This window comes from Ostrea edulis, chromosome 4 (genome assembly GCF_947568905.1).
Source record: "Ostrea edulis chromosome 4, xbOstEdul1.1, whole genome shotgun sequence".
NCBI lineage: Eukaryota > Metazoa > Mollusca > Bivalvia > Ostreida > Ostreidae > Ostrea > Ostrea edulis.
Window position 1 is genome coordinate 65,166,160 of NC_079167.1, and position 16,540 is coordinate 65,182,699.

The following is a 16,540-nucleotide window of genomic DNA, read 5'->3' on the forward strand; positions in this document are numbered from 1 at the left end:
GACGGAGCCATTCCTCTGTCACAATATGAAATTTTCTACTTCTTTTTCTTCTCTCCTGTTTGAGCTCTTGCACTCTACTTAAATCTCTGAAAAAAAATGCAATTGAATGTAATAAATTTTTACGTAGGAATAATTATGTTCAACAAATTAGCTATTCAGAATTAGGCAAGAAGAAAAAAAGTATTTAAATAACGAACAAACTTGAACTTCAGCCATCATATTTGCAATCTATCAAAAGATCTGCTATGGTCTATCTGAACTGATGCTGAACTTGATTACACAGAATCTTATTTGAATATGATCAAAAACCTCCAATTTGAATCTTATTTTTATCCTATAGAATCACATAGCGATGATTTCAAATTCTTTTTTTTGTCCCTGTTAGAATGCAACTTTTTCATAGACAAAAAAGCCCTCAGTGTGTCATGCAGTCGCAACAAAAATATTTTCAATCCTCATTAGATATACAAGAGATCACCTCTGGGGGTATATAACAGATTCTGAAATCCAAACTTGGTTGAAAAAAATCATGTATAATAAAATATCCAAGATTCAAATTTCCTACAGACAAATTTCTATTTTGTATATTTTGTAATCAAACACTGCATAACTCTCAAAACTTTTGGCAAAACAAATTCATATTAGGTTCTGACCTTTTGTCAACCATCACATGTGAGACTTCATCACTGAGCGAGTCTGAGACTGTTCCACCGAAAAATCTCAGCTCCAGGGCCACAAAATCTAGAGATGAGTTCTTGATTTGCGTGGATGTGTCGTCTATCACAAGTTTGTTATCCAAGTAAAATCTGAGGAAGAAATGAAAAACCCTTGGAAAAATTCATTGTGTACAACAGCAAATGAATGAAAGTAGGAACGGACATGATGAAACAGGTAATTATTTCTAACATTTCTTTTCAGATGTCTCATTTTATCTACTTTTATTAAGTATGAACACTTTAGACGTCCCTAATTTCACGGAATCATAATTTTGCGGATTATCATTTTTTTATTCGGTCTGCGGGTATAATATTCTGTCGAGTTGCATGTGGCTTACATGAAATTAACGTACATACTTTTAGTCCGCTGTTACAAGATTATGCCGAGTTTATGTGACCATGGACTTAGTGGAAATAAGTACTGTGCTTAAAAATATACATTTACAGTATTACTAGTACTGTGACTTCAAATCACACCTGCATGTCCTAAACAACCCATATGGAGAATCCTCGGGGAAATATCTCTCTTCTACTTCTGCCATTTCTTCTGATGTGATGGACGTATCACACTACAATGAAGGTCAAATATTATACCTCATTAACATGGAGAATTTAATTCGCATTAAACGTAAGTTAATACGAATCAAATCTAAACCACGTTCACACGGATATTTTAATGCGCATTAGTTTACTTCGAATTAAAATTTACGTTGCGATTTAATGAGAATCATTTACTTCACATTAGTTTTGTGTGAACGCGAAGCAAAGCTAATGCGCATTAAATGTAAACGCATGTGTAATGGCAAATTTGAAATAAAAATAATTTTCAATGATATAGTCTCTTCTTTTATATTCATTTCGCACACCCGTTAATTCAGAAATGCACACAAGTTTAATACGCATTAGTTTACTTTGCATTAAATATTACCGCCGCGTGAAAGCTATTTAATTCGAATTAATTTAATGCGCATTATTTTACTTCTCATTAAATTTAATGCAAAGTAAAATTTAATACGCATCCGTGTGAACCAGGCATTAATATCCCCATACAAAATTTAATAAAAGTACTCCATGTGATGAATGTATCCCACCACAATGAAGGTCAAACATTAATATCACATAATGTAATAGTAGTACAACTGTACATGTAATTAGTATGGTGAACATTCCCAGACACATATTCCCAGACCTACATTTTCCATGTGTTTGAAGGTGTACTGAAGTTGTTCTGGAGAGGTGTCCTGCGTGTAACTATCACCAAACTCGTCATAATCTTTCTTAAGAGTCATCTGCGTCTTTGCTGAGGTGTGTATCATGTCTGCCGGTGCCCTAGTTTAAAAATCATCACTTCAATACTTCTCATACAGAGTTTTAACACATCCAAAACCATTGAAGTTTCTTGCAGCAACTGCCATCCTTTCACTATGAAACCTATTTCTTAATTTGAATTCTAATAGTGTCATTTACAGCGATTTTACGAGACATATTACCATGAAATAAATTTCTGTGCATCCATGCATCTCTTGAACCAGTCCACCTTCACTATATCGTACAAGTCACGCTTCATTAAGTTTGTCACCTTCATTACAACCTTTTCAGTCAGTACGCAAAATGTTGTAGTACCTAAAATATAAATTAATCAAAATGGGAATATTAATTATATTTACACTTGTATGATGCATACTACAGATTACTTAGTAATTAATATTAGTTTTACAATGATCATGTTTTAAGGTCAATTTGCAAGAAGTTTCCTGTTTGAAAAACCGAGGCTTTGCTTTTATTCATTAATCAATAATTTATTGATATACTCAAGTTCTTTACAATATAGCACTCATAATTTTACTTTCTGAACATAGATTTCAGCAAATTAGGTACAGTCAAACCTTGTTATCTCGAACTCAATGGGGCCCAAGAGAAAATTCAAGATATCTGAGGGTTCAAGATATTGAGGTTAAAATACTTAAAGAAAATGTAGTTGGGACTTCCAGCTCACTTCGACATATCCATGGTATTTGAAATATTGATGTTCGAGAAATCGAAGTTCAACTGTACTTAAATTATTGTAAAAAATACTTCAGATTTAATCATTTTGGATTGATAACAGAAGTATTTCCTCCCCCAATGAAGCTGGAATAAGGATATGAGTACATTTACATTTGTTTGTTTATCTGTCTGTCAGTGATTCAAGAATATTCAAACAAGAGGCCCATGGATTATACTGCTCACCTGAGCAGTTGCATTTTCATATGTACAATATCAAAAACCAATGCTATTTAGCATGTGGAACATAACTGACTGAGTGTACCTTCATGGTTTTTAAGAAAAAAAATTTGCAGTAATTTTCTACATGTTCCTACTGGAATATAACATTTAAAAGTCTCACCAACATCCCATGCATTATTACGTAGAGTAAACAGATCCAAGTATGTGCACAATCTAATTCACACAAGAAGCTGATCATTCTGTTATAATGGAATATTTTGTTGGGTTCACTGAACTTTTGTTATAATGGAATATTTTGTTGGGTTCACTGAACTTCTGTTATATTGGAATATTTTGTTGGGCTCCCTGAACTTTTGTCATATTGGAATATTTTGTTGGGTTCACTGAACTTTTGTTATAATGGAATATTTTGTTGAGTTCACTGAACTTCTGTTATATTGGAATATTTGGTTGGGCTCCCTGAACTTCTGTCATATTGGAATATTTTGTTGGGCTCCCTGAACTTTTGTTATATTGGAATATTTTGTGGGGCTCCCTGAACTTTTGTTATATTGGAATATTTTGTGGGGCTCCCTGAACTTCTGTTATATTGGAATATTTTGTTGGGCTCCCTGAACTTCTGTCATATTGGAATATTTTGTTGGGTTCCCTGAACTTCTGTTATATTGGAATATTTTGTTGGGTTCACTGAATTTCAATACATGTGGAGTTAGCTGTGTATGTATTTCTAGGTAAGAGACAAAGTAATCAATGGCAACAGATAATTCTTAATTAGCCAATCAATGGCAACAGATAATTCTTAATTAGCCAATCCATGGCAACATATAATTCTTAATTAGCAATCAAAGGCAACAGATAATTCTTAATTAGCAATCAATGGCAACAGATAATTCTTAATTAGAAAAGTTCATGTGAGTCTTTGGCTAAGGTGATTTTAAAAAAAGCATGTCATTGTGTCTTAGCACAAGAAACAATTTCTAAGTTTTGAAGGAAAAATCTATATTGTTTTTTAAGGGGGGGGGGGGGGGGGGGGGGGGGGGGGTGAGACAAATATTGAATACCTAGTAATCAATATCATTGTTTACACAATAACTTTTTTAAATATTTGATCATAACGAAACTTACAGGTATTTATACATGTATATTCTTACCTGGGTTTTGAACAACAGAACCACCAAACTCCACTACCTTTTTCTCAATTGCTGGCTTACCAAGGGATGGCGGACCATTGATCACACAAAATTCTTTTCCTTCAAACATCGATGAAGTCTAAAATACATTCATTAAATTACCACTTCATACAATAAATTTTTAATGCAAATCAGCACAATGAACAACATACAAAATATATTTTCCTGGTGCAAGAATTTAGTAAAAAGTTTTTCAGATTTTTCTAGATCTGGAAATCGACAATTTACAATAGATAAAGTTCCATGATGATAAGTATTAAATGAAAAATTACACCACCACATTTCAAAAGGAAAAGTATGTCACAAATACATCAACATCAGTAACATCTTTCTTATCACTTCAATTTTTTTAACCTCACCTCTTTATCTCTGTGGATTAAAGTGTACAGTTGGCAATCAAGATTTATGAAGTTAAGATTTTTTTTTTCTTCTCAAAGACCTTACAATAAAACAGCTATTTTTCGCTAAATCAATGTAAAATATAAATTTTAAAAACCATACAATTAATGTACATACATACATTTGATATTTTCCATCCATTATAATTTTCTTAGGTGTGACATACTTCCTTAACACATGCATACAACTAATCAGAATGGGATGCAAAAATGGCTTGGGTATTTTCTTTACACAACGTGAGTGAAAATAACTAGGTAAATTTTTCTCCTTATAACGGACATTGTAAATGCAAAGCTGAGCCCGCAGGAGATTACTTGAGTGATGTTGGATAGGTCTGCAGCTCTGAACTGTGCTCCCAGTGTCGGCCTGATCACATGAGTTACAATTTTACGCTTCTTCTTTGTTGGTTCATCTTCTTCTCTCAATTCTACTTTTCCTCCAGCAAGTTTCCCTCCAGCTCTCTATCAAGAGAGAAATTATATCAAATACTAATACTGTAGAATCATTTAAATTTGTGGGGGCCAATTTTCGTGGATTGCTGAATTTTTACGGGTTCGTGGGGATGTAATTTCGTGGATTTATATATTTGTAAGAAAGATAACTCTGGAATGTCTTTATTCGTTGAGGATGTATATTCGTGGGTGAGGGGTACCCACGAAAATTGAGCCACCATGAATTCTAATGATTCCACAGTACTTTATTATGTCCACTGTAGGAGCCTGAAACACAGAACAATGTAAAATGCATTCCTTAAATTGAATTTTGTGGCCTGTTTATTTCTTGAAATGCTAATAGGGGTTTTTACAGCAAATAAGGTATTAACTTCCTGTATTTGCAGAAGGGAAAACTTCAATTCTGTATCATAATCATAACTTTTGGAATTTTGTGGACTACAGAAAGGCCTTATCAAAACTTTTCCTACTCATCCAAATGGCAAGTGGTTGGCTACTGAGCAGGAGAGAAAGGAAACAAAGGACAATATCAAACACAGTCCAGTTCAAAAGAAACTGGCAGGTCTTAGTTAACAGGAAATTCATCTCTAGTCATTTTACTTACATCTTTCATCTCTTTGACCTCAGGCACGGTCATACACTCATGCCACGATTTGTCATCTCGGAATTTCTCCACACGTGGGAACCTCAGTGTAAATCCGGTCTTAAACCTGTCACTGTCAATGATTTCTGCTGCCTTTATCTGTCCACAATATGGATTAAACAAGGTAAAAAGAAAAACAAAATCCAATCTAAAGCTTGATATTCCCTGCTAGAAGAAATTACACAAATTTAATAGATAGTTTTGATCCTTCATACAGTAAAACCCTCTTATAACGAAGTGCTAGGAAAGAACAATTTTAATTCGTTATCAATGTAATTCATTACATCCAGTAAGTTCATAATCTGTTTCAAAGCTATAGAGAATGAAAATCACTTTACTGTAAGCATGACTTCATTATAAGAGTGTTCACTGTAACTGTGTTTTACTGTATAAAGTTTCATTGCTAAAGCTCAAACAGTATTTGTGAGATAATCTTGAAATGGCTTCTCACAATATGTGACCTTTGACCTTTAGACATAAAAGGAAATGGGGCCATTATTTAGCTATAGAGACTTGCCATGTGAAGTTTTATTTCTAAAGCATGAAGAGTATTCGAGAAATCATCTGGAAACTAAGGTGTTACAGACCAACCCAAATTAATATCCCTTGCTTTTACAGAAGTGAGGGACATTTGCTAAGCATCTGCAATAATCTCTAACCTGAACAATGCATGAATTTTCAGGTTCAATATAAGCATCTGGTTTCTCTTTGAATCCTGAAGCCAAAATGATTGAAGACGGTGGGTTTTTCTTGTTGAAAACCTTCCAGTGATCTGCTAATTTCTTGTTGAACTCTGCCAGTTCCTTTTTTGAGTATCCTGATCCAACCTTTATGTTTGAATGTATGATCAATGGTACAGAAAAAATCAACATGGGGTGTGTGTGTGTGGAAATCTGGCATGAAGATATAAAAATCTTACAGGTTCTACACAAAATGAATTTTGCAGAAAGAAATTTTTACCTTGCAGAAGGAATGGAAAACTGTTGGGTGACTTCCATCCTCCTCTGGGACAGCTAGAGCACACAGGAAGTGTGACATCATCCCACTACGATGACCCACCCCAAAGAATCCCCCCACCACTAAGACATCTAGTTCATCCATCAGACCCCCTACATACTCTGGCTTAATTTTGAACCAGCCTCCTTTTCTGGTGTTGGGTCGGTACACAGAGTCTGGATTCTTCACCATTATTCCCTCCTCTCTGCCATCAATTGCCTCGTTCAATGCTTCTGCACATTCTTGACTGAAATATACATAGATATTGATCACAACTTCATTTTGTTTTCATACTGAACTTTATTCTTAACTGAATGGTTCAACAAAACGGATGTCTTCCCCATTCCTAATTAAATCAGTGTATCAACACACCCAAGTATGATCTACTAATACATGTTCTGGTCCATTACAAAATTATGGCCTTGAATAATGTGGTATGGGATAATGTACCCATAAACAGACAAGGAGCAAAAGATATAGACTGGACACAATTTTTTAACATCTCATTACCTTGTGACATGACCTTGATTGAGAATGTTAAACACATGTAGGTTATGAGCAACAACTGATGCCATTTCAGGTAAGGAGAGCAAAGTTTTTAGTTCAGACACACTTCAACATCTCTCATTCCCTTGTGACCTTGATTCAAGATCATAGCATCTCTATTACAAACAACAAGATCATAGCATCTCTATTACAAACAATAATATACTAAAATGCATCCAACAAAATTATAGCTCAGACAAAATACCAGACCCTTAACATTGACATGACCTTGAACCAACACCAACACACATCTTCAGGACAAGTGCAATATTACATGCTAAAGTTAGGAGAGAAAATAAGTTTAAACACATGGTAAATTTGAGTCATTCCATGTAAGAGGAGCAATGTTATATCCAAAACATGACTGCATTCAATAACTCATTGTCTGTAATCTAGACGTTTGTGACACACAATTATGTTGATCTTTAAGTCCAGGCTCCATGACCATAAACTGAGAATAGACTGAAGTCAAATTTTGAAATGCATCTGATCCATGAAATAATGATATTTTAAGTCAATGAAATTCATGCTGAGAGTAGATTTTAAATTTCATTCAAAATATCATTAAAGTATTTACACTATGTGTTCCAGGTATTTGAACAACTCAAGAATATATACAATCCCAAAAGACTCCAGTCTATTCTTAGTTGATGGTCATGGAGACATGTATATTATTTTTGTTTGAGCTTACAGTCTGTCTGTTATCTTTTTACCCATCTCAATCCTTCAGATATCTGATATTTCCAACATTCTAATGAGAACTTACTTAGTACTGGCTTCTGCGTGTTTACTGAGAAGAAACCGCCCTTCTTTCTCGTTAAACACAGTCTTCAGTGATTCCAGTCGCTCCTTCAAAGGTTGGTTGGTAAGGACACGATCATTTAGCATGATAAGGTCAAAAGCATAATAACATGGCTGATATCCTTCCTCTCTTTGATGCTTAATGTCAGTGTTCATGGCCTTAGTGGCTGAAAATTAGCAATACAGTTTAATACGATAATGAAGGAAGAGAAATAATTTACATTTATATCAAATATATATAACAATTATTAGTTCTAAAAAGAAAAAACAAAACACTACAAAAAATAACCAAAAAAAAAAAGGTCCATGGGCCATACTGCTCACCCATGAATTGAATTTTCCAATGCCATCTGAAACCTCATTTTGGTTCCATTCTAGTCTAGCCAATCAGAAATACACAAAAGTGTAGCTAATATAACAAAGCCATATGATTGCTATGTATGATTTTGATTAGCCAATGAAATTAAAAGACTTGTTCCCCAGGGTTCATGGCTTAAACAAATTTGAATATCCAATATATAAAGAAGATTTCCTACAAGTTTTGTCCTTTTCTTAACAGTTATTCTTTTTCAATATTTCCCAATTATCTCCCCCTTGGAAAGGGATGTCGCCCTTGATTCAAGCAAACTTGAATTCCATTTACCACAGAATGTTTTGTGCAACGTTTGCCTGAAAATGACAATGTGGTTCTATTGGAGTTCAAAGACAACAATAGACAAAGTTTGATCAAATATGCTAGCCTATGACTCAAGTGAACTTATAATCACACATATTCTAAATGGAATCTGAAATCATTCAAAAGATCATCCCCAAATTTTCCTGCATAATTGGGTATATTAATAATTCTCTATCAAATAGATCTCTTTACTTTTGTCATTCAAGATTAATTATTACATCTAATGTATACAAGAAATATAGATAATACCAAATGTGTTTGTTGCAGCATCATAACCTATCATTTCTCCATCAAGAATACAGGACGTCACAGATGACTGGAAGCAGTCATGAATGAATGGAGTCAGGTTTCCATCATACTGATTGGACCCAAAGGTGCTTGTGTACTCATTACCACTGCAAAACAAGATGTTCGTTGTCCATGTAGGTACTTAAAGATATACTTTTTATTTTAATTGTATTCAGTTTCTTAACATATTCTGTATAATGTTCATCCATTTTAGTAATTAAAGAACTATTCAGAAGTGGTCGTATCAAAATAACAAAGCTGATTTTTAGATGTTAAATATGTATAGTGACAGAATTTGAAAGTTTAATTGTGTTGTTTGCATGTAACCACAGTAACCATGTCCGAAAACTTTTGAAAAATAGCACTTTTTGCATCATATTGAATGAATTCTACTTCAATAAATTATAAATGCGGTATGTGACATCACAATTATACCCATACAAACACACGTGGGGACCACCAGAAATGTGTTTTCCTAAATTCAAATAAATGTCCATCTGTTTAAAAATACATAGCAACCATTGATGATAAATTAATTTTGAACTGTACATGTTGGCATAAAATAAAGTATCATTTCTCCCGAACTTGATAGAGATGATACTCGAATAATATTCTTTACATTATGAACAGTTTGGTTTAAAAAAAATTATGTTAGTTTCATTCATATGACATATATATGAGGGTTGTCCAAGAAAGGTTGTGGTCAATTATGTTTTTGCCATTTTATTGGGTGAAGATATATATTCCATATACCAAAATGTTTGTTGTAAAATTCCAATTCAAAATAAAGTGGTTTTTGATCATGTTAATAATCTTGAATGCAGAAATTACCATCTTAAAGACCCCCAACAGGTGTGCACACCCCAAGGTAAAACTTCGTTAAAGAGTTTTTTATGTAAATGGTTATAGATTTTAAAACATGTATTGGAACGTAAAAAAATTGTGACATAGATTAAATCAGTTACAACATTTTTATATGTTATCGGTTATGTCACAATAAAAGGATTTTGAAAGAAAATACATTAAGAAAATGCCTTAAAAACACGCCAGAAAAACCACGTCGGCAATGCACATGGAGCAGCCTGCTGTTGTCAATTTCTGTGTTCAGCTTGGAAAAATGCTGATAGAGATGAAAAAAAAATAGTGGAGGGAGCTTAAAAATATCAGATAGTGTCAAGATCATTGGTGGCAAAAACATATTTCAGAAGGAATTTGTGATTTAAAGGACGCTGAGATGTCTGTATGACCTCTGCTATATAAGATAGCACGAAATACCATGACGTCAGACAGACATCTTACTTTAAGGGAAGTCACATCTATGTGTGGAGTTAGCAATTCTTCGGTATTTAATATCCTTATTGAAGACTTTAATATGAGTCATGTCTGTGCAAAGTGGGTGCCGAGATTCTTATCAGATGATCACAAGAAAGGCAAATGCAGACAAGTAAGACTACGTCGAAAAATAAAGGAAATCAGGAATCGCAATGTTACAAACACGTTGATTTCTTCAGTGTCGGGCTGGGCCGTGCAGCTTGCATACACGTAGCAAATATGCCGATAACTTTGATATACCAATATGCATTGTGCTAATTTTAACACAATTATAGTCTATATCAAAATTTTATACATTCCTACTATTGTCGTCATTATATAAATTTTTTATACATGTCCATGAACTTTTTAGATAACCCTCATATGTGGAAGTAACCTCTCCTAAATACCATGGTGACCTGATGTATTGTAAAAGATAAGTTTAAAGCTTTAGTCACCTCCTAGAAAAATATTTGTATTCTCCATCCTGTTTGTGCAGCAAGATTCTCTCTCCATCAAATTTTGTTTCTACAATATAAGGCTTGCCACCCATCAATTTTTCAACCTATAATGAGAAAACAGAAAAATAAAATACGAAAAATCCAGTATTTCATGAAACGTGTGAAGTTTTAAACTCTGTATTTTGTTTTCTTTCATTACTGGAATAAATTTATACATTTGTATTAAAACCCCAATATATCCAATTTTCATATACATGTACTAAATATATACTACTTATGACAAAACAGGAAGCATAAAATAAAATCAATTCTATAGCCATTTAGTACTATTTTCGATGATTTGCTAGCCTTTGTATTAATTAATGACAAGAACATCCAATAATGGGATACACACAACAATAATCATGGTTAATATATATGGTTTACTCAATTATGAAAGTTCTCGAGATTCACAGACATTTTGTGATACAATACAGTGTATTCAAATTAAGATTTTTAAAAAATATTTCTTCATTGTTTTTCCATATTTTAATATTGTTACTGCAGTTGTTTAATAGTTATCCATTCTAATAATTATTTATTTTTATGCACATGTACAAGGATTTTCAGTTTCAAATAATAATTTTTAAAAAAATTGTATTTCTCATCATACATTAGTGATGACATAATGTTTCTACCTGGTCTGGTGCTGCCCTCTCACCAAGCATTGGAGTAAAGGGAGAGAACACTTCTATACCAATCTCATGCATTCTCACGCTTTTGTCCCTCAACATTCGACAAACCTGCATGAAGTGTAACAAATTCAACTTGTAATTCCTGAATAGTAAATGTTCTGACGATTTTCATTTGTTATGAAATACTCTATCAAGTGGTCTCCCTTGTCGCAGTCTGAACAGACATGAACAGTTTCAGTATGTGGTAGGATGAAGAATATATAATCCATGTAGGTAAAAAAAAACCTCATTTCATGTATTGATTCACATACTGTAAATGTGGAAATTTACAAGTGAAGGTAATTCAGAAGAGTTTTTGAAATCTGATTCTTGTATACTGGATTTCTAAACTTATCTATCAGTCCTAACAATAAAATGTATTTTCACTTCCAGTTGGTCCAGAAAAATATTTGGTGGACAACACCTTTTAGATCAAAAGTTTTTAAAAACATATTTAATTTAGACTATTTAAGCAAGTAAGAATTTTAGTGAAAATATTCCTCACATATCAGCTGTTCTGTTTTGCACATGTAGTTCATAGTTAAATATATTGTCATCGAGGAAATAAAGCCCACAAATAACACAAATACCATATATGAATAAATGTAATAAACAACATGTGTGTATTTCCAAGTTAACAATAAACAATCAACAGTAAACAAAAATAGGCACCTTTTCAAGGTTGTTGTTAACATTATAGAATTCCTCTGCATCAGAGTGATACACAGTGAATACTGATGTCTGACTGAGCCCAATTTTCAGTTCCTTGACAATCATCCTGATGAGCCACTTCAATTCAATGGCAGACATGTTGGTCAGGAGCTTTAGAATGTTTTTGCGAACGAGGTCCTTCTTCTTTGCTGCGTTGTTCGTTGCAATGCCGTCCAGACAATCGTTGACTTCCTGAATAGTTAGTGTCCCCTTTTCAGGACAGCGATTTTTGAGAACAAAATACGCCACAGCTGCAAAATCACCCGCATCCTAAACATAATGAAATTCTTGTTATATGTATCAAAGTTTCCAAATTGACCATCAATATGAATCAATTAGATTTTTGTGACATATAACATACGCCTTTGGCAGCTTTCGGAGCTTTGTAGTTCAGCAGTCTGTTTGAATCGGCACTATCTTTTCCCAAGCACAATACTTCAATCAATAGCTTAGCCAACATATGCTGTAAAATATAAAAACAACAATGATGTATAGATCAAAATTTGTTAAATTTCTTTATGTGTATAGAGAACCAAGTTGAACATGATAAAACATGATACACATACCTCCTTGATACCATAGGCAGCTCGCTGTTTCTCAAGCTGTGGTAGCAGAAGTCTCATCGCCGAGTAGAAAGAATCAGTCTGTAAATATACAAAATTTTAAGATGTGTGAATTTGATATGCAACTCAATAACACAAATCCCATCATGGCATGGAGAATATTATTTATGTGAAGTAAATTAACTACAAAACAACATTTTCCCCATGAATCACTCTTTTCCTGCCTCTAATGGTTGAATAAAAGAGTTTGGCTATGTCAGATAACCATGACAACCCAAAATAACACACCTAGTAAGACATATCAAAGTGGATGGAAAGTATAGGATATATAAACAATCAAGTGATTGAAATGAACATTGTAATATTTCATTAGAAAAAAAAAATCATTTTTCTTACCAGACTCAAACAACTTGACCTCTCAAATCTTTTCAGCAGTACTGTGGACTTGGAGTTAACTGGAGCCACCAGTAGTACATTCTTTATACTTTACCCTTGAGCATCTGACAGGTAATGTAGTGCTGGGTCCAATTAATGGTCCAGCCAAATGTATTCTTCACAAATAGTGTTGTTTGTATTTAACCCTATTCAGGCATTTATTACAGTTAGTCCTGACAGGAGTGAACTCGTGTTGTTGTCTTCAGGGTCAGAAATTAATCTCTGCTGAGATTCGGCTCAGCTGAATACATGTATTTGGACTGATGCCTTCACCAAATATTCAGCCAGGCCAAATCTCAGTTGAGATTAGGTTAGAGACTATTTATGAGAGACTATTTACAAAGGAAGAATGTAGTTGGTGGACTGTGGATATCTGCATGGATAGCTCAGTGGTTAAAGCACCTGACTAATAGAGGGCTTCGCCCTCTCACGGCCCTTTGGGCCTTGAGAGCGGAGCTCTCCCTATAGGTAACATGTATAAACATGTTTAAAAGTAAAATATAGAAAACTAATGGCGCATGGACATGTATTTCTCCATTTTGAATCTCGTGTACCCAAGTTCACGTCATTCTGAGATGTTACACAAAATCCGTAAAACCATGTAAATCTTATTTTTTTAATCATATATAACCACTCCTCCATTAACGTGATTGTACCATGTCTCCTATGTTTGTGAATTTGTGTTTACTCCGACGCTGAATATGACGTCACAATGCACCGTTTACATCAATTGCAGTTTCCCCGCGTTCAATGAATAGGCGGATCAAAAATGTCTAAAGTTAGAAAATGTACTTTGATTGAGCACTGTCCTCACACATTAGGTGATAACTTTGGGATATTTTTTGTCCTGTTATGGATCTGGATACTAATGCCAATACTTTTTGCTTCGCCCTCAAACACAGTCACGCCGTAAGACATATTATCAATAATGAAGGGGTCAATTCCTGCTCAAGTCATATATATCTCCTTTCCTTACTACAAAACCCTTCTTAGTATATTACTGTACAGACTGATTTTTGCGAGATAGACATATAAAAATCTTATTGTGCAAGCTGTGCCATTTGATCAGGTTGGGAACACATCCCCTATTAGGCTATAGCGAGATCTTCTTGCTAAAATGCGATTATCCCTCTTTATCGAGAAAATAAACATTACCATAAACAAGTGTTTTTGGTGTCTTTATTGAAAATAATGGCAAATTCCGTGCAATGCTGAATAAGTGCAACACACACTTAGCATGAAACGAATTGTCTCCATAAAATTTACAACACAATCAAGAAAATTCATATTCATATTACTGCGTAAGAGGGAAGGAGTCTGAAATCTAATGCACATCGTGAGTGTTTTGATTATGTTTGTTGTTGTGGTTCAAATGCTATGTTTGTAAATTTGCTAAATAATGACGCTGAATATGACGTCACAATGTACTGTTTACATCAATTGCGTTATATTTCCCGCGTTCAATATGTAGGCGGATCAAATATCCAAAATTAGGATGCTTTGATACAGTTCCGTCCTCGTGCTAACTTTGGGTTGTTTTTGTTCTGTTTTGGATATAGATACTAAGGCCAAAATTTGTTTGCTTTGCCCTCAAACACAGTCACACCGTAAAATATATTATATTTGCAGAAGTATCGGACATTTTAGCACTTTTTCTTCTTTTCACGTGAAACACGAAGAGATGTACTCCACAGGTGTTTTTCTTAGTTGTACAGGACATATTTAATCTCGCTATAGAGGGATAATCGCGTTTTTGCGAGAATATCTCACTGTAGGGGAAGTGTTCCCAACCTGTTGATTATTTTAAAACTATCAGAGTATCTAGAGAAAGTTGACAAAACACCCGAAATCAATTTACACATTTAGAACTCACAGTGTCTGGATTCTCTTTATGTAGATCCTTGTGGAAATTACGCCATGTCTCCACAAATTTTCCCAACATTCCTTTCTTTTTATCATTGCCATGGATTTTAGAAATTTTTTCTAGAAGACCACATAATTCTGCAAAAGACACCTTGGATGCCACTGTAATGTCTGGTTTTGAGTCTATGTCATCTTCCTCCATATTTATCAAAATCTATACTGGACTGACAGAAGGCCTAAAAATACATATATACCCTACTGTCCCAGTACTGTTCTCAATTTGCTGACTTGAACAATATACACAAAAAATAAATTTACCTCCAAAGCTTGAAGAGTTCCAGTTTTCTTAGGTGTCTGGTTAATTCGAACCACTGACAATTCGGCCAGTGTACAGTGATCAATTGATTGGTTTTTCGTCCCACCTAGAATTTATCACTAATTTAGAGACATCACAACTTTCAGTGAAATGTCACAAATCTAGACCTAGGTGCTAGTTATATCATGCATCTCAATATTATATGATATAGTTTCATATTAATATAACAAAGATGTGCAATTACAAACCCCTAGCTGCATGATTCAACCACAGGCACTCATTTCTGTAAATAACTTGCGACCTCTGTATACTAATAATTATTAGTATACAGAAGTCGTAAGTTATTTACAGAAACAAGTGCCTGTGGATTCACCTTATGAATTGCAGATTGACATATAATCATCAGCTTGCATGTAAACTTTTAAATAAGTTGCATATCTACATCTTGAGTGAAGAATAAATTAATGTTTAATGAGTTGAATGTTGACATAATTATTTTGCATGTTGACACAATTCGAAGAAAATTCATGGTTGTTACTGTCGAGAGAATTTAAACCTTATGCAGTATGGGTTCCAATGATGAAAAAATTATGATATGGTGGCATATTTATCTCTTTGTAGGCTTTCTAATATGGCATAGATTTCTTCCTAACCTACATGGAACTCATTCTACTTCAGACTTTGTCAACATGATGCAAGAAAGTATAGCTATAGGTTAGCAAATCAACTGCTGAACTGTAGATTGGGGGGTTCGAGTCCAGCAGGGGTTTCAAATTTTTCTCACATTGCTTTTAACTAAAACTGCATTTTTTGCCTAAATAAATTGAATTTGAAAGTTTTCAATTTCAAAATATATTGTTGTACATTTCGTTCACTTTTCATCCATATCAAATTTCCCTGGTGTATAATTAGCATACCTCCTAAGTCAACCCGATCATACAGATTACATAGTGAAAATAGAATGGGATTTCATGAGCTTCAGATCAGAAAGACTAAAATTACATTAATACCTGAAAATCCTCTGAATTTTAAATAGTTTAAGAATATTTGAACAATGTACCTCAGGGATAAGGCTGGGTCAATTATAGGGGTCTTCACACAGAGTCAGGTTTTTTTCTCTTTAAACCTCAGACTCTTTGTTTAATTCTTAATACTCATCTTTATATAGTGTAAATTTAAATTTGATCAAATCTTTACTACAAACAATATATGTTGAAAAGTTCTCTTTAAATCG

General features: G+C 33.9%; 1 protein-coding gene across 1 annotated transcript in view; it reads right to left on the bottom strand.

Annotated features, from left to right (window-relative positions):
• LOC125671384 (DNA ligase 4-like) overlaps positions 1 to 15,318 on the bottom strand; it is a 16,955-nt gene extending 1,637 nt beyond the window's left edge. The window contains exons 1-18 of the mRNA XM_056163461.1: positions 15,001 to 15,318; positions 12,696 to 12,773; positions 12,491 to 12,592; positions 12,091 to 12,399; positions 11,383 to 11,487; positions 10,703 to 10,809; positions 8,895 to 9,040; positions 7,935 to 8,136; positions 6,587 to 6,869; positions 6,286 to 6,453; positions 5,588 to 5,725; positions 4,846 to 4,992; positions 4,094 to 4,211; positions 2,207 to 2,339; positions 1,910 to 2,045; positions 1,194 to 1,285; positions 654 to 806; positions 1 to 86 (exon numbers count right to left, since the gene is read on the bottom strand). The exon at positions 1 to 86 is cut by the window's left edge and continues 1,637 nt beyond it. Coding sequence (XP_056019436.1) covers positions 1 to 86; positions 654 to 806; positions 1,194 to 1,285; positions 1,910 to 2,045; positions 2,207 to 2,339; positions 4,094 to 4,211; positions 4,846 to 4,992; positions 5,588 to 5,725; positions 6,286 to 6,453; positions 6,587 to 6,869; positions 7,935 to 8,136; positions 8,895 to 9,040; positions 10,703 to 10,809; positions 11,383 to 11,487; positions 12,091 to 12,399; positions 12,491 to 12,592; positions 12,696 to 12,773; positions 15,001 to 15,192 — 2,695 coding nt within the window. The 5' untranslated portion in view covers positions 15,193 to 15,318. The remainder of the gene's footprint in view (positions 87 to 653; positions 807 to 1,193; positions 1,286 to 1,909; positions 2,046 to 2,206; positions 2,340 to 4,093; positions 4,212 to 4,845; positions 4,993 to 5,587; positions 5,726 to 6,285; positions 6,454 to 6,586; positions 6,870 to 7,934; positions 8,137 to 8,894; positions 9,041 to 10,702; positions 10,810 to 11,382; positions 11,488 to 12,090; positions 12,400 to 12,490; positions 12,593 to 12,695; positions 12,774 to 15,000) is intronic.
• Between the last annotated feature and the right edge of the window lie 1,222 nt (positions 15,319 to 16,540).